Below are 16,152 nucleotides of genomic sequence, written 5' to 3' on the forward strand. Positions count from 1 at the left end.
TACGCCCCAGCCTCAAATGCCATTCATTTTCTATACAGTGGTACCTCGGGTTACATACGCTTCAGGTTACATACGTTTCAGGTTAAAGACTCCGCTAACCCAGAAATCGTGCTGCAGGTTAAGAACTTTGCTTCAGGATGAGAACAGAAATCGGGCTCCGGCGGCGCGGCGGCAGCGGGAGGCCCTATTAGCTAAAGTGGTGCTTCAGGTTAAGAGCAGTTTCAGGTTAAGTACGGAGCTCCGGAACGAATCAGGTACTTAACCCGAGGTACCACTGTACTTGGGAGAATATCCAGGTGGGATGGAGAATTATACAGTCGCGACCATAAGCAAGAGAGATGGCCATAACCCTTAGAGCACGTGCAAGATGAAAGTCACTTGCTGTAAATAGAGAGCAGGTTCAAATGGACATGTAGAAATGTGGGTGGTGAAGAAACGCACAAATTAGAGTGTAAGAAAACGGTTGGCAGCAGGATGGAAAACATCCATGGCATCACAACTTCAGGCGATAGTACATTGCAATCATTGAAACAGGTGCACCTTACTGTATTGCATTTTGTTTTGTGGCCATGTGTCATAGGTTTTGGGCAGGAAATGGACACAGGAGGTAACCTTGTCATGATTTCGGTTCCCTTTCAGGCAGAGGTATGTGCAGGAATAACACCAAGGTTTATTTGTGTTCTGCCTTTCCATGTCAGTGCTTGTAGCTGGATCTTTGCCTGGTGATTAGAATGTGCAACAGGAAGCTGAAGAACATCATAGAATTGTAGAGTTGGAAGGAACCCCAAGGGCCATCTAGTCAAATCTCCTGCAATGCAGGATCTTTTGTTGGAGGCCACATATGCAGATTCTTCTTGCTCTTGGTAAATATTTGTAGCCTGGCATTCTTTTTCTTTGGGGAACTGTACACGTGACTCACTATGTCTTGGCACCTGAGTAACACCTATCCCCTCCAGTACCACTGACAAGGTAGTGCTGTATCAAAAATATCTTCCAGCAGAACTTTTCTATGGCCATTGAGAATTGCATTTTGTTAACATGGAAGCTTAACAAGTTGTTTACAGAGCAGTGACAGAGATCATCCATGTTTCAGTTGCTTTTGTGGTCAGGGACTGCAGCAACAGAAACATAAGATCTTTGTTTGTGGAGATGACTACGACTAGTTCATAACCTCTTTCAGCCACCTCACAAGGATGAAAGTGTGCTGGCTTCCTCAAGACTTCCCTGAAAACTGGAGAAATCTCTTCTAATAGCCACCAGCAGACACCAACTCATCTTACACCTCTACCCCTCTTGTCCTAAGGACACCAGAGAGAAAGAGGGCTTGATATTCATTCATGGTAATGAATTGACTGCACATCTGGCCCAAAAGTGAATGTTTGTTTCTGTTCAGCAGCAAGACTCAAATCTAACAGTAAAAAATGACAGAATGTACAGTGGTACCTCTGGATGCGAATGGGGTCCGTCCCGGAGCCCCGTTCGCATCCTGAAGCAAATGCAACCCACGTCTGTGCGGGTCGTGATTCCGTTACTTCTGGGTTGCTGTGGAGCGCAACCCGAAAACGATCAACCCGAAGCTACTTCAACCCAAGGTATGACTGTATTGCCATTGGATTTGGCACTGCAGAGTGGAAAATACATCAGTATTATGGCTAACATTTCTGAGGTTCGGCATAACTTGATAGTCATAGATATGTATTTTCAAATCTAAATATGGGACTTCATGAGCATCCACATCATTACTACTGGAGTGGATAAAGTGTACATCTGTTCTCCAGCTTTTGTAAGCAGCAGTGCCATAGGACATTCAACATTTATATCATTTGGCTAGCACCTGGGGCATTAAGCAGTTGTAAAATTAAGCAGTCTCTAGATGTGCTTACCATCACCTTGATCATTTTTTTTATGTTCTGCTGATGCGGCAATGTTTGAATATTATGATGAAGCAAATTTTAAAGTTTTTTTCAGTGGATCATGAAACGAGTTGTACTGATTAATCTTTACTTTAATCACGTTACACACTGCAATTTGTATTCCTCTGTCATTAGCAACCAGCAAATCTTTGGTCACATCATCCATGCCTATATCATTTGTCAGGGAGATGAAAGTTACGTTATTGCCAGGCTCTGATTTCTATAGGTGCTATATTGAACACATCAAATCTCAGCTGATCAGCTGCATCATATGTTTGTCATGAAGGAGACCCTCAAAGCATACAAATGCAACTTTCTCAACATCATATTCTAGGCTGAATAGGTTTTTCAGATCCAGTGAGGTGCATCGTCAGTTAGACTTTGTCCTAGAAAATGTATTCCTGATGTTCCTTGCTTTGCCATTCTGTGTGATGCTAATGTCTTATGCATCTTGCTGCTCTTGTTTAACCAATCTCTATAAAAGTATTTTACTTTTGTGTAGAGCTCATGGTGATTGGTTGTCAGCTAATCCAAGCCACCATACACGCCACTATTCTGCATATGTCATATGTCCTTATGATGGAGGGCAAAACAGCACAATAACATGTTTTGTTCTCCATCCTATGCATTTAGGTCAATGGATTTATTATTTACTGAATTTATATTATGTTGATTTATTAAATTTATATCCTGTCCTTTCGCCTGAAGGATCCCAGGATAGCAGTGGTCTATCCAGACTTTGGTAGGGACGCGGGTGGCGCTGTGGGTAAAACCTCAGCGCCTAGGACTTGCCGATCGTCAGGTCGGCGGTTCGAATCCCCACGGCGGGGTGCGCTCCCGTTGCTCGGTCCCAGCGCCTGCCAACCTAGCAGTTCGAAAGCACCCCCGGGTGCAAGTAGATAAATAGGTACCAGATGCAGCTTGTCACGCTGGCCATGTGATCCAGAAGTGTCTGCGGACAGCGCTGGCCCCCGGCCTCTTAAGTGAGATGGGCGCACGACCCTAGAGTCGGACACGACTGGCCCGTACGGGCAGGGGTACCTTTACCTTTACCTCTATCCAGACTTTGACTAACATTGTATAACAGCCTATGATTTTTTTAAACAATTAAACAAGCAATTTAAATAAAAAAAAACAATAATTATTTTTATACTTTTGCTGTATAATAGTATTCAAGGGTTTTTGTGCATTGCTTAAAAAGCAATTTGTGGGTGCATTTTGTGAAGCATTCCATTGAGTAGGTACCACTACAGAGAAAGTTGTGCTCTTTGTAGGTGCCTACTGGGCCTCACTACTATGTGAAGGGGTAGCGAAAATTGGGAGGGTATCCATAGCAATTTCTTGCTCTCCACAAGAGTAACAGGTCGTACATAGCAGCCCTTTGTGCAAACAGTGTTGACCTGATGCCCAGGGCTCACAGCTCCTGAGTCACCAGATTTGCCACAAATGGGAGACTAGTTGTTTGACACTCTGTGTATGTGCTTCCCTCCATGCCCAGCCCCCTACAATTCTTGCCTATGCCCACTCCTTTCCTACTTGTTGACAACCTCAGAGAACTCCCAAAAGGTTGATAAGGCAGGACTTCCCTTTGCAGGACCAATGCTAATTCTTCCCTAGCCCGAAGCAAAGTTCTTAACCTGAAGCACTATTTCTGGGTTAGCAGAGTCTGTAACCTGAAGCGTATGTAACCTGAAGCGTATGTAACCCAAGGTACCACTGTAATGTATTATTTTTTCAAGTGAGGGACCATTAATGTAATAGTTTTCTTTTAAATTCACAATTCATATACCAAGGCCTCTTACTGTGAATATGCACTAATTTCACTATTCCTTAGCCAGCAGTGCAGCCATCTTTTAAAAGTTAAGCAGTTATCTTCTGGGATAAGCAGCAGCAAAAGCTTGTTGTTGTTTTTTAAAACCTCTGGCTGTGTATCTAGTTCTCTTACACATACATAAACTGCAAATTAATTGAGTTGCAGGATCCTCCCCTGTCTTTAGTCACGTATACCAGAGCAAACTGCTAAAGCTAGGAGATATACAAGCACTTGAGAATTGTTTGATAATGTGGGAAAATCTGTGCAGGTTTGCATGGTGTGACTGCATACCATGGTGTTTGAATGGATATACCAAGCCAATCAAGAAGATTTGTGTCAGGACCTTGATTTTGTTTTATATTTGTTATTATTATTCTTTGGAAGTGTGAGTATTCATTGTGAAAAGTGTTTGTGATTCTAGTTCAGAAACGTCCAAGTCCCCATTCTTTTGTCATTGAAACTTGAAATTAATTCATAATGAGGTATTTGCTTTCTTGTAAACCAGTAATTGTTCTAAATGCCAGTAATTGTTCTAAAAAGGCCAGTATTTCCACAATTCTGTGAATTAATCATTTTGAAAGAAGACTTTAAAAGTTTAGTCAGTATACATTTTTAATACAAATGATCTCTGTATTGTTGGAGGCTTAGTTTCTGGGTCATATAAACCAAATGTGGATTTGATCCCTCTGCTGTTGCAGAGGGAGTCTGCTACTACTTGGCCTATGGAGACTGAAAGTAGAGGACTTCTCTCTTCCAGCATCAGGTTGGAAGGATTGGGAAGAGAGCTCCATTGCACAGCTTTCTGTTTAACAGTGCTGACAAAAGCCTTACTGAAATCAAGATACACCATGTCCACAGCATTCCCCTGATCCACCAAGCTTGTAACTCTTTCATGAAAAGAAATGAGATTCGTATGGCATGACTTGTTCTTGAGAAACCCATGCAGGGTCTTGGTAATCACAGCATCCTTTTCTAAGTGTTCACAGACTGACTGTTTATCTGTTCTAGGACCTTTCCTGGTCGGTAGTTACCTGGGACTTCTCCCCCCCTCCCCTTTGAAGATGGGGACAACATTTGCCCACCTCCAGTCCTTTTGTACCTTTTGGTGCAGCTCATCAGGCGATGAGGATCCTGGTGATTTGAATTCATTTAAAGTAGCTGGGTGTACCCTTACCACATATTTTTGAATTACATTTCACACAGATTTCTAAGGTATTTTCAGATATTTTCTTAAAAGTTTCCCTCCCTGTTACAAATTTCAAGATAATATCAAGTTGATGTCTTATGTACTAGATTTTAACTTTCTAATGATACTTAAAATCCTTACATTCAAACTTTTTATAGTTATATGTGTCATTGCTTTGATGCTATAACAATATCTTAAGATTGGGTCAATTTTAAGGGTTTAGTGTGGAGGCACCTGGATTGGAAACTATTACTTGAAATTTTGGGAAGTCCCCCCCCTCCCCATTTTCCTTTCCTTTCCTTTCCAAGTTCTGTTTACAGTTTCATTTAAGATCTTTCTTTTGGACTAAAGGTAGAAAGGTTTTGGTTTTTAAAATCACTTTATGGACCAAACCCAGACATTAATAACAAATAATGTAACATTTTTAGTTCTGGCATTGCAGCACTTGGAAATAAATTAACGATGTATTTACTGTATCCATGGGATAGGATACTTATCTTAGAGATGGATAACTTGCATGCTACATTTGAACTGGATTAGTTCCTGATGACATTTAAGATTCCCCAGATAATCAAAATATGCTATAAAATAATTGGCCACCATTCTTGGGGCATTTTTCAAAAGAACAAAACTATCCAACCCTGATGTATAGCAACTGACTACTACACATTCCTCCAAGAAAGAAACTCAGTGAAACCTAAACCCATATTAGGTGAGAAGAATTTGATTGGCTCATCTGGTTTGAGAGTTCACAATTCTTGTACATTATTCCATGACCTGAAAAGACAACTCTTCAACGTAAAAGGAAACATCCTCATTCTGAATGACCAATAAATAATAATACAGTGGTACCTCAGGTTAAGTACTTAATTCGTTCCGGAGGTCCGTACTTAACCTGAAACTGTTCTTAATCTGGGGTACCACTTTAGCTAATGGGGCCTCCTGCTGCTGCCGCGCCGCCGGAGCCCGATTTCTGTTCTCATCCTGAAGCAAAGTTCTTAACCTGAAGCACTGTTTCTGGGTTAGCGGAGTCTTTAACCTGAAGCGTATGTAACCTGAAGCGTATGTAACCTGAGGTACCACTGTATTCTATTGGTGGTTCCACCACTTTCTGAAGATTCCTTCTTTTGAAACTCTATGGGGTCTGCACACACCAGTCTCCAAGTGAACTTGTATGTCCACAAGATGGTGCTCTTGTGCTGGGAAAAGTCCCATTCCAGGTTGATTCTGGACAAAGCTTGGGAAGATGGAACATCAACTGTTGTTCTGAAACTTCAGGAGGGTATGCCAATGCCTGGACAGATTATGTCCATGGTAATCCTCACTTCTTTTAAAGATGGAATGGTGACAACTGGAATAGTGGGTAGACATATTGGATAACTGCATTGAAAACCTCCAGACAATGTAGTAATTAATTGCTTTTTCTAGAGTGGGTGTAATTGCTTCTGTGAAAGAAGTGAATTTCAAGATAAGTGCTTTTAGAGTCATCAGTCCCGAGTAGTATATGACATGCTTCATTCATGAAATGGTGGGCTGATGGTGGTGGTTTGTGCCTTACTAGAATGATGGTCCTGCTTTGTGGAAATTGAAATGGAAACTTTCCCCCCAATATTGTGCTGATTCTAGGCAAGAAAAGTTAATTGAATAATTTTTGTTCAAGGCTTGTTCTATTTCTGAAATATCGGATACTGGTAACTAGAAATGGTGACTGCATTCATATCCCAGAAGAGGAAAGGGCTGTCTGTTTAGAACTGTGCCACATTGTTATAATTAACTCTGTTATAAATAATTGTGGATGAAAATTAGTAACTATGAATGTCTTGAAGACTGATTAGAGCACTTAAGGGGAGTCTCTGACTCCCAACCCACATCAGCCTCAATCTGCATTAATGATGAGAGTTGTTGTCCAATAACATTTGGAGGGCTGCATGTGCCCTGTTCTTAGATTAGAGTAAGATACAATGGAACAATAAATATAGTTTCAGCATTGTTAATTTTATCTACAATTATTGTGCTGTGTAAAGTTTGTTCCTCTAAATGTTTACTTAGAAGCCTGTCTCACTGAGGTCAGTGGAGTTATTGCCAATTAAAGTGTGCATCAGTAGACCTTTTACTAAAATATGAGTTTCTTTTGTTTTTGCACAATTTTTAAGATCTATATACTTTTTAAGTATGGTGTTTAATGGTTTTGTTAGTGGCTTCAACTTTCAACTTCTGCTTAGTTTTTCCTGTTTTCAAAAGTATGTATTAATACTTAACTTTGAGTAAACTCCGTTGAGCCCACTAGAGTTTCCCTCTTAGTAGACACATGTATATGTAGCACAGTTAGGTGCTTCAGTATAAAGCATCTTGCACTGTTCTGTCTACCTCTTATAAGTGTATACAGGTGCCTCTCAACTTACATGAGGGTTACGTTCTGGAGATAGTACATAAAGCCCAAATCTCTTTTTTAATTCTTCTTCTTTTTTGCCAAGCGCTTAAAACTGAACCCACACAAGTTAAATGTACATGAGTTGCGAATTACCTGTATTTGTAATTTGTAATTATTTTTGGTCCTGAGAGTGTTACTTGTTTAGAACTCCAGAACATGGGCCACATTTCTGTGGAATCTTGGAGTTTTGTAGCAGTTTGATTAAATTATTTTAAAGCACTACTTCAACTATTGTTTCACTTATTCTGAAAGAGAAAACATTCATCAGAGGTTTTAATCCCCCCTCTCAGAATTGCTACTTCTTCACTGGGAAAATCAGGAAGTTCTCATGGGGAGGGAATCCTGTGTGTTCCAATTTGTATCCTTTCTTTGCCTCATCAGTATGATACTGATAGTACATGTTCATTCAGCCATAGCACTCTACTGCTCTGTGTACACTGGGTTGAGTAGCTTTTAATTTATGAACTGGGAAACTAGAATTCCTTAATGAGTAGCTGGAAGTTTATTCACCATTACTTAGGAACAAATAAAAAGCAAAACTGGATCAGACCAAAGCATCTTCCCTTGAAATGCAGAAATGCAGCAGACAGTTGGGGATATTATAAAAGCATCTTATAATCATGCAACATCACAAGCCTCGTTAAAATCCCAAATATCTCTAAATTCTGCCATGCATTCAATCCGATGCAACTAAAAAATATCTGGTGATATATGGCATATTGATGCTGAAGGATAGGATAATTTCATGTCCAGACTCTGCACCCCCCACCTTCCCTGAGTGGTTGCCTTTTGTTGTCTTGGGAGGAGGAAAACTTCTCATATTGTACTGAGTAGCGGCCCTCCCAAGAGGGCTAGGGGCAGCTGTGGAGGTTTGGCCCTAACTCTGCATATGCAAATGTGAGGTGCCATTGGATCATTCATTGTAGGTGGTATTTCTGCTGGATGTGGGCAGTGCTACATAGGATTAAGTGGGATTTGTTGCTGAAACATGGCTGTGAGAAGCATCTGTAGTGTAGTCATGCATACTTGAAAGTGGGTGGTGCCATGCCTGCCAGTGTAGTTGTACAAGATGACAGCAGAAAGCTGCCCAAGTTTTATCAGATGTGTAGTGCAGATGGCACTATAGTAATGTATTACTGTGCCACAACTTTAGACCCCACATAATTTTTCCTCAAGCTACCTCTGAGATCCTTTATTTACTTGGATGTGGGAAAAATTATGACTCTTCTTTTCAAGCAAGTACAGTTTTCTTCCTCTTGTTGAATAGTGATTGAAAAATCTTTTTGTTTTTTAAAGGAAACTGAAATGACTGATTAATTGAATGTTCATGTTTGAGTGAGGCTCTTGCATGGATATAAGTTTCTTAATAATGTTTAGCTTTTACCATCATTGAAAAATTCTACAGGTATCCTATTCAGCAGTTGCACCTTATCTAAATTCATTGCAAAAGTACCATATTTCTTACTAGAAGAGTTTGGATTCTGTCTCCGGAAATAATTAGCTTAATTTCCTACCCTACAGGTCATGTGTTGGCGTAGGTTCAGAAGTTATTAATGTGAGTTTTGTGTAAATTTTCTTAAACTTCGCCTTTCCTAAGTATATGTATCATGTACAGAATCCTCATTTTTCCTCTGTCATCTGGTTTTGTGAAGCTGACCTTTTGGAACTTAATACATGTGCTTCAAATTGTAAATGTTAAACAGGATCATGTAATTTTGAACTGCAGAAATGCTGATGAGTGCCTGTGAAAACTGTTAGAGTGAAGGGCTTATCCACACTTTCCTTTCCTTTGCTCTTTCCAAGCATGGTCTGTGTTTTAAAGCTCCATGTCCAAGAGTGCCCTTTTTTTGCTTTCGATATTTCACTGTAAAAATCTACTCTTTAAAGCTCAGTTGGAGCAAACCATAATATATGCTCTGATTGAACACTAAAAAGTAGGTTTTCATGGGGAAAGCTTTAGGACAAAAAATAAATAAAAATAACGCTCAGACACAGACCTTTCAGCACGGACCTGTGCCTGGAAAGAGCAGGACAAAGATTCAGTGTGAATAAGCCCTATGTGTCCATCAGTGTTAGAAACTCAGCTAATTGCCAAATGAAACCTTAAGCCTAGATAATGGTTGCCACAACAGAATGTCTAGACACCATTCCAGGTCTGATTCATTTTATTTCTATACCGCTTTATATTTTAAAGAAAAAAATCTCAAAATGGTTTACAACACATTTATACATCAAGTAAAACAATCCAGAATAAAACAAATTCAAGCTTCAAGGAATATTTTAGACCCTTCTCTAAGTGACATTTTGCTTTCCTGATATTTATTTACCTACTTAATTTATATAGCTGCCCCATAGCAGAAGTACTCTAGGAAGACTGTGTAGGTTAAGAGTGTTGGGACTAAAACCTGGGAGATCAGGGTTCAAATCTCCACTTTCCATAGGTAATGTTCACAGGTGAGTGGAAATTGTTGGATGCTCTGCCCACCTTCTCTTCTGTGTCAGCAAGCAGTAGAAAACAAAAGAGAAAGCTAAAGCAATTGATTAATCACCGTAATCCTCTCAGTTTACTTTTATAAACTTCAGGTTAATCAAAATTAATGCTGAGTCTCTTTTAAATAGGAAGGTAGCTGGTTACCTTCCAGTTTACTAAAAATCTCACTTAAAAGATTTGTGGAGGGGGCTACTAATTGAAAATTACCTTTAGCTATCAAGTGCTGTTGTTCTGCATGGTGTGTGTTAAGGTTGTGTGACTGTTTGGTCCTGCCTACTTCTGGAATTCTCCTCTCCCACTTTCCATGGGAAGATGCAGACCATCAAAAAAACTTACCATCCCTGCTTTAGGAAGGATTATTTTTGGTTCAAATACAACTTAACTTTCTAAGCCACTAGTTGAATAGCTTGATCTTATTTATTTTGACTAGATACCAGGGAAGCAGAGAGCCCATGTATGTAATCCACCAACCCCCCATCCCTCTGTGTACTTTTCCATGGTCAACTCATGGCTGAATTTATCTTCATTAGCAGGGTTCATAACTTAAAAATTTTCCAAAGAAGCAAGAGTGCTTTAGTTAAAAATATATCTGGCAATAGCCACAAAAGTCATGAGTGTACCAATCAGCTTCCAAACTGTAAATGAACCCTTTTAATGAAACTTAGGGAAGAACGTCTGTGGGGGCAGACACTCACCACAGTCATGTGTAAAGCTGTAGTTTGTGCTGAACCCACCAGGAAAGCTAAGGGGCAGTGTGAAAAGCAGGAAACATTATTGCAATGAGCTGCTGTGCCAATTTGGAACAGCAACAGAGAGTGTAAAAATATTTCCATCCCTAGTGCACAAAACTTAAGATTTCAGAGTAAATATAAAGATGAAAATGGACTTTTACTAACATTTACTACTAATATTACACAAAATTATTATACTTGAGTTTATTTATTAAACAATTTGTATATTATACGTAGATGAACATGTGTACACATGTGATAATAGTGATATCATGATAGTACAGTCTAATACTTAAATGATTAAGTACTTAACAAGGAAAAACCCCAGTAAGAAATAAACGGTACCTAATATTTAATTTATAAACTTATTATAATATTTGATATTTGGTTTAACCAATGCATAACAGCCTCTCAGTTTTTCATTGAATTGATCACTGAGTCTGCTCTCTCTTCTAGTGACTAAATTAATCAATTTTATCATTTGAACACTCCACCCTCAACCAATACTCTAGATATCCAGTCACCCAGTTCTGGAAAACTGGATTTCCCCCCAGTTATAACTGATTGCCATACATGAAGCTTTTAATAAATGTATTAGCAATTATCTATCTTTGGCATAGCCAGGTTGGATAGCAAGTGAGCTCACCGGGAGGACATCTCCTCCGATTACCTCCATTTCTTTAATTAGCGCCATCTAAAATGCTCTGGTTTTCAGACATGTCATATATACACCCTTGTGCAAATTAATTGAAACAAACAATGTAGTTTATTGTATAAAACTCACATATACATGTACAAAACTCACATATACATGTACAAAACTCACATATACATGTACAAAACTCACATATACAGTAAGGGGGAAAAGTATTTGATCCCCTGCTAAATTTGCCCGTTGGCCCTCTGTCGAAGAAATGACCAGTCCATAATTTTAATGGTAGGTTTATTGTAGCTGTGAGAGACAGAATAACAACAGGAAAACCTCCAGAAACCCAGAAGACAAAAGTCAGAGATTGATGTGCATTATAATGGGTGAAATACTGTATTTTTCGCTCCATAGCTCCATAGGACGCACTTTTTCCCCTCCAAAAATGAAGGGGAAATGTGTGTGCGTCCTATGGTGCGAATGCAGGCTTTCGCTGAAGCCTGGAGAGCGAGAGGCATCGGTGCGCACCGACCCCTCTCGCTCTCCAGGCTTCAGGAAGCTATCCGCAAGCCTTGCAAGCCCGGCGGGAGTTCCCGCGGGCTCACAAGGCTTGCGGGCAGCAGCCTACAGCCGCAGCGAGTGTCCGCAAGCCTTGCGCGCCCGGCGGGAGGTCCCGCCGAGCGTGCGAGGCTTCGGGCGGCAGCCTGTTGCCCGAAGCACAGGGAGCCCTCCGGAGGGCTCCCCGCACTTGGGCGAGTGTCTGCAAGCCTTGCGTGCCCGGCAGGAGCTCCCGCCAGGCGCGCGAGGCTTGGGGCGGCAGCCTGTTGCCCGAAGCACAGGGAGCCCTCGGGAGCGCTCCCCGTGCTTCGGGCGAGTGTCTGCAAGCCTTGCACGCCCGGCAGGAGCTCCCGCCGGGCGTGCGAGGCTTGGGGCGGCAGCTTGCCGCCCGAAGCACGCGGAGCCCTCCGGAGGGCTCCCCGTGCTTCGGGCGAGTGTCTGCAAGCCTTGCGTGCCCGGCAGGAGCTCCCGCCAGGCACGCGGGGTTTGGGGCGGCAGCCTGTTGCCCGAAGCACAGGGAGCCCTCCGGAGGTCTCCCCGTACTTGGGCGAGTGTCTGCAAGCCTTGCGCGCCCGGCGGGAGGTCCCGCCGGGCGCGCGAGGCTTGGGGCGGCAGCTTGCGAAGGAGAGGCACTGCGCAGAGAGAGAGAGAAGGCGCAGCGCCCCTTCAGCAACGCGCCTGTCCAGCGAAGCCGGAGGAGGAACAGAAGGGTCTCCTTCTGTTCCTTCTCCAGCTTCGCTAAAGGGCGCTGCCCCTTCTCCCTCTCTGCACAGCGCCTCTCCTGTGAAGGAGAGGCGCTGCGCAGAGAGAGAGAAGGCGCAGTGCCCCTTCAGCGACGCGCCTGTCCTGGCTTCTGCTTTAGCCCTGCGCAGCCTCTTTGGGCAGGGGGAGCCTTCATCCCGCTGCCCTGAAGAAGCTTGGTGCGGTTACACCAGAAGCCAGAACAGCCACACGGTATCCCAGAAGCCAGATCCCTCTTGCTGTTCTGGCTTCTGGGGTTCAGAATAATTTTTTCTTGTTTTCTGCCTCCCAAAACTAGGTGCGCCCTATCGTCCGGTGCGCCCTCTGGTGCGAAAAATACGGTAAGTATTTGATCGCTTTGCAAAAGATGACTTAGTACTTGGGGGCAAAACCCTTGTTGGCGATTACAGAGGTCAGGTGTTTCTTGTAGGTGGCCACCAGGGTTGCAAACACCTCAGGAGGTATTTTGTCCCACTCCTCTCTGCAGATCCTGCTTCAATATCCCAGCACTGTCAGGATACCTCTTTTCCAGCTCTGGAATAACTCTCTTTGTAGAAGAGTATATTGCGGCAAGCGCATAATTCCTTCTGTTGGCTGCAGGCTTCTGACACCATAATGATCAACTGGCATTTCGTGTGTTTTTTTGTTTCAGTTAATTTGCACAAGGGTGTACCTGCACTTCTGTTGTTCCATCTTCAACATATATTGTTTGAACCTCTCTGAATAGAGTTGAGCTCTAGGAAGGTTAAGTACCAGCAAAGAATTAATTAACAAAAATAACTAATGCTGATTTTTTGGTGTGGAACATTTTGCCATAACCGTTTCCAAGTGTGCAGACTTGGTGCATTAATTGTAGATTTCATTATAAGACAAACATCCTACTTCTCAGTTACTCCCCCTCTGGTTGCATTATTAACTTTTTGTTCCTCCTTGTCCTGAGGGTTCTTGGTGGTTTATAGAGTTGAGAATTCTTGCTTAAACATTGAGAAAAACCTGTTTACCCTCCTTACTGAACAAATGTTTTAAAGCTGACTACATAAAGTATTTTAAGTGTACGTTATATCATTTTTCTGGTCTGCAATCTTCCAAAGTGGTGTACAAAGTTTGAAGTGTTAAAGATTATACAGTACCATCAAAGACATTAAACAGTCAGTAGGATTGAAATTGTATCTAAAACAGTCTGGCGTTTGCTTGGGGCTGAAAAAACTATAAAGTAGGTGCCAGTCAAATGTCTTTGGGGAGGGTGTTTGACAACTGGAATGTTGTCACACTCTCACCAGTAGCAGCCCAGGTCAGCTCAGATGCTGGGGTCACCTGCTGGAAGTGCTCCACTGGAGATCTTAATATTTGAGTTCATGAGGTAGACTCCATGAGGCAGCTGCCTTGGGTGGTGGAATTGCATGGGTGTGTGTGTGTGTGTTCTGCTAGCCCCTGATGCCACTGCTGGATAACTGAGGAGAACTGGCAGTGGCTTCCAGTGAGATCTTGCTAGAAACTGCCACTGTTCAATCCCAGTAAGTGAGGCTTTGCCAGGCCGGGCGGGGGGTGAGTGACACCTTCCCGTTTGGCTTCAGACAGCAAAATGGGATTGGCTGCCCTGTGTTTGGATACATGCAAGCAAGGGGGTGGTGTTCTCTATATTTTAACACCTGGGCACATGATCTCCCTCTTGGAACCAATCCTTATAAATCTCAACACAAAGTTCTACCCACTTAAAACCACACCTACCTGTGGATCTTTAGTAAAGTCTGGATCAAAAATACTAGTGTTTGTGAGAGCTCTATACTCCATTCATTATGTGTTTTTTAATTGTCATTTAAACGTAGACTCAGGAGGGAATTTCAAGGACATTTTTACCACTTAAGTTATTTCAGAGATTAAAGAGAAAGAGGATTATTAATGAACGGTAAAGATTTGTAAATGAACATCTTATATTGTTCTCTAGGTATTTCCAGGAAAATGGATGACGACGACTTTGGAGGTTTTGAGGTATGGAGCTAAGAAATAGTTTGTAAGCATTCAGTTAATATAGTGTTAAACTAACTTATTTACCGTAGATTCCGGCGTATTAGGTGACGGGGCATATAAGATGATCCCCAACTTTTGCTGTTCAATTTTAGAGTTTTAGAGTTATAGAGTTTGAACGCTGCCAGGGGCAGAGCACACACCCCTCTACTGCCTCTGCCGTCGCAGCAGCAGCCCGAGGCGAGGCGTTTGGCGGGCAGGCGAGTGAGCGCCACACTTGGAAGGACTTTCTGCGTCCCTTTCTGTGGCGAAGGAGGAGGAGCGACGGCTCCCTCTCCTCCTTCCCAATGCGTATACCCGGCTTATAAAATGACCCCCAACTTTTGGGGTGATTTTCCAGGGATAAAAAGTTGTCTTGTACGCTGGAACATACGGTATGTTCAATCTTAAATAATTAAAAGTCTCTTCTTAAATAACTGTTGTTTTCAAGGGCAACCCAACATAGAATGCACTGCTGTAGTCCCAAGGAGCATGGCTACCATGGCACCCATGTAACATTTGTGGACTACAGATCTGGAAGAGGAATCATGTGGAGGTTGCAGCAATAGAGATGTGATATCGCAAAGAGCACAGAGTGGAAATGTCTTCTGTTGTTGCCCATGTGACTGGATTAACATAATGGAACCTCTCATTTGCAGCCCCTTCACATTGAGCTGGGGCAGTGGGGGAATATCATATCCTCAAGCGTATGGCAAAAACATGTTTAAACTAACATGGTATGCAACACTGTACTATACAAGAAATGTAATGTGTACCTGATCAGGACGTGGTGCTGGAAAGTCCACGTCTTAAACACTAATAATATGCCTTGTATTTTCAGGCAGCAGAAAACTTTAAGGATGGAAATGGTGAACCCCCAGTTACTTCTCCAGCTATTCCTTGGGCAGCATTTCCCACAGGTAGAGAGAAAAAGCAAAATCAGGTTTTACTTTACCAGTTTAAATTAGAGCATCCGGAATAAGTCCATGAACTCTGAACCATTTTTGTTGTTGTCCATGGCTACTATTGAAGTGACCTTGGAGACTATTTATAGTGTAATTACTGTAATTTTAAAACATAATGCTTGATAAATGTACATTTGTAACTTCTCTATTTAGTGCTAGTGTGCAGTTTTGTTACTGAAAAGCAACAGCTGTCATATATATATATATATATAAATAATTTTAATTAACAAACCAATCAAATCACATTAGTTCCAAATTACAAAGCCAAATTTTAAAATTTTTGTTGGGGGTACCCATGCTTCGAGCTCAGAAAGGGATCCAAACATCTCTCTTGCTGCTGCTTTGATGTTACAGTTCTGTCCAAATAGTATTCACAGTTCTATCCAATCTTCTCTTTATCATTTCCCTCATTTTCTTGTTGTTGTCATATATTCCTTTCTTTCTGACCTCTGGTAGTCTCCACAAGCGGGTTGAAAACAGACGTTTATCCCGTGTGGATTTTCCGTTCCTCCAAGAGCCATATTTCACAGAGACAGACACCATTTCCACACTTCCGAACAAAACATTCTTAAAGTCTGCCCATTAAATCCTCGCAGGTCTGACAATCTCTCCTCAATCTTAGGGGGTTCTGCCAGGTCAAACTCACATTCCAATTACCATGGTCTCCTCCCCC

The 16,152-nt window shown here is 41.9% G+C and overlaps 1 protein-coding gene and 1 long non-coding RNA gene across 22 annotated transcripts in view; both read left to right on the forward strand.

Annotated features, from left to right (window-relative positions):
* The window catches only part of CCDC91 (coiled-coil domain containing 91), a 183,242-nt gene that overhangs the window by 19,017 nt on the left and 148,073 nt on the right, over positions 1-16,152 (forward strand). For 8 of the 21 annotated variants that reach the window (XR_014168775.1, XR_014168776.1, XR_014168777.1 and 5 more), the window contains exons 2-3: positions 14,456-14,499; positions 15,356-15,434. Coding sequence is in view for 18 of the 21 variants with exons in the window: in XM_081913312.1 (XP_081769438.1) it covers positions 14,456-14,499; positions 15,356-15,434 (123 nt within the window). In the remaining 3 variants the exon portion in view is untranslated. Of the gene's footprint in view, positions 1-580; positions 646-4,734; positions 4,939-5,195; positions 6,227-8,864; positions 8,899-14,455; positions 14,500-15,355; positions 15,435-16,152 lie in introns of those variants that run through there. The other 13 variants (XM_081913325.1, XM_081913318.1, XM_081913314.1 and 10 more) reach the window with 10 other exon arrangements.
* LOC309371030 lies at positions 11,267-13,118 on the forward strand. The gene is made up of 3 exons (XR_014168796.1): positions 11,267-11,378; positions 11,421-11,607; positions 12,857-13,118. It is a non-coding gene; the product is annotated as an uncharacterized lncRNA (long non-coding RNA).

This window comes from Podarcis melisellensis (assembly GCF_964234715.1).
Source record: "Podarcis melisellensis genome assembly, chromosome: 5".
NCBI classification, from domain to species: Eukaryota; Metazoa; Chordata; class Lepidosauria; order Squamata; family Lacertidae; genus Podarcis; species Podarcis melisellensis.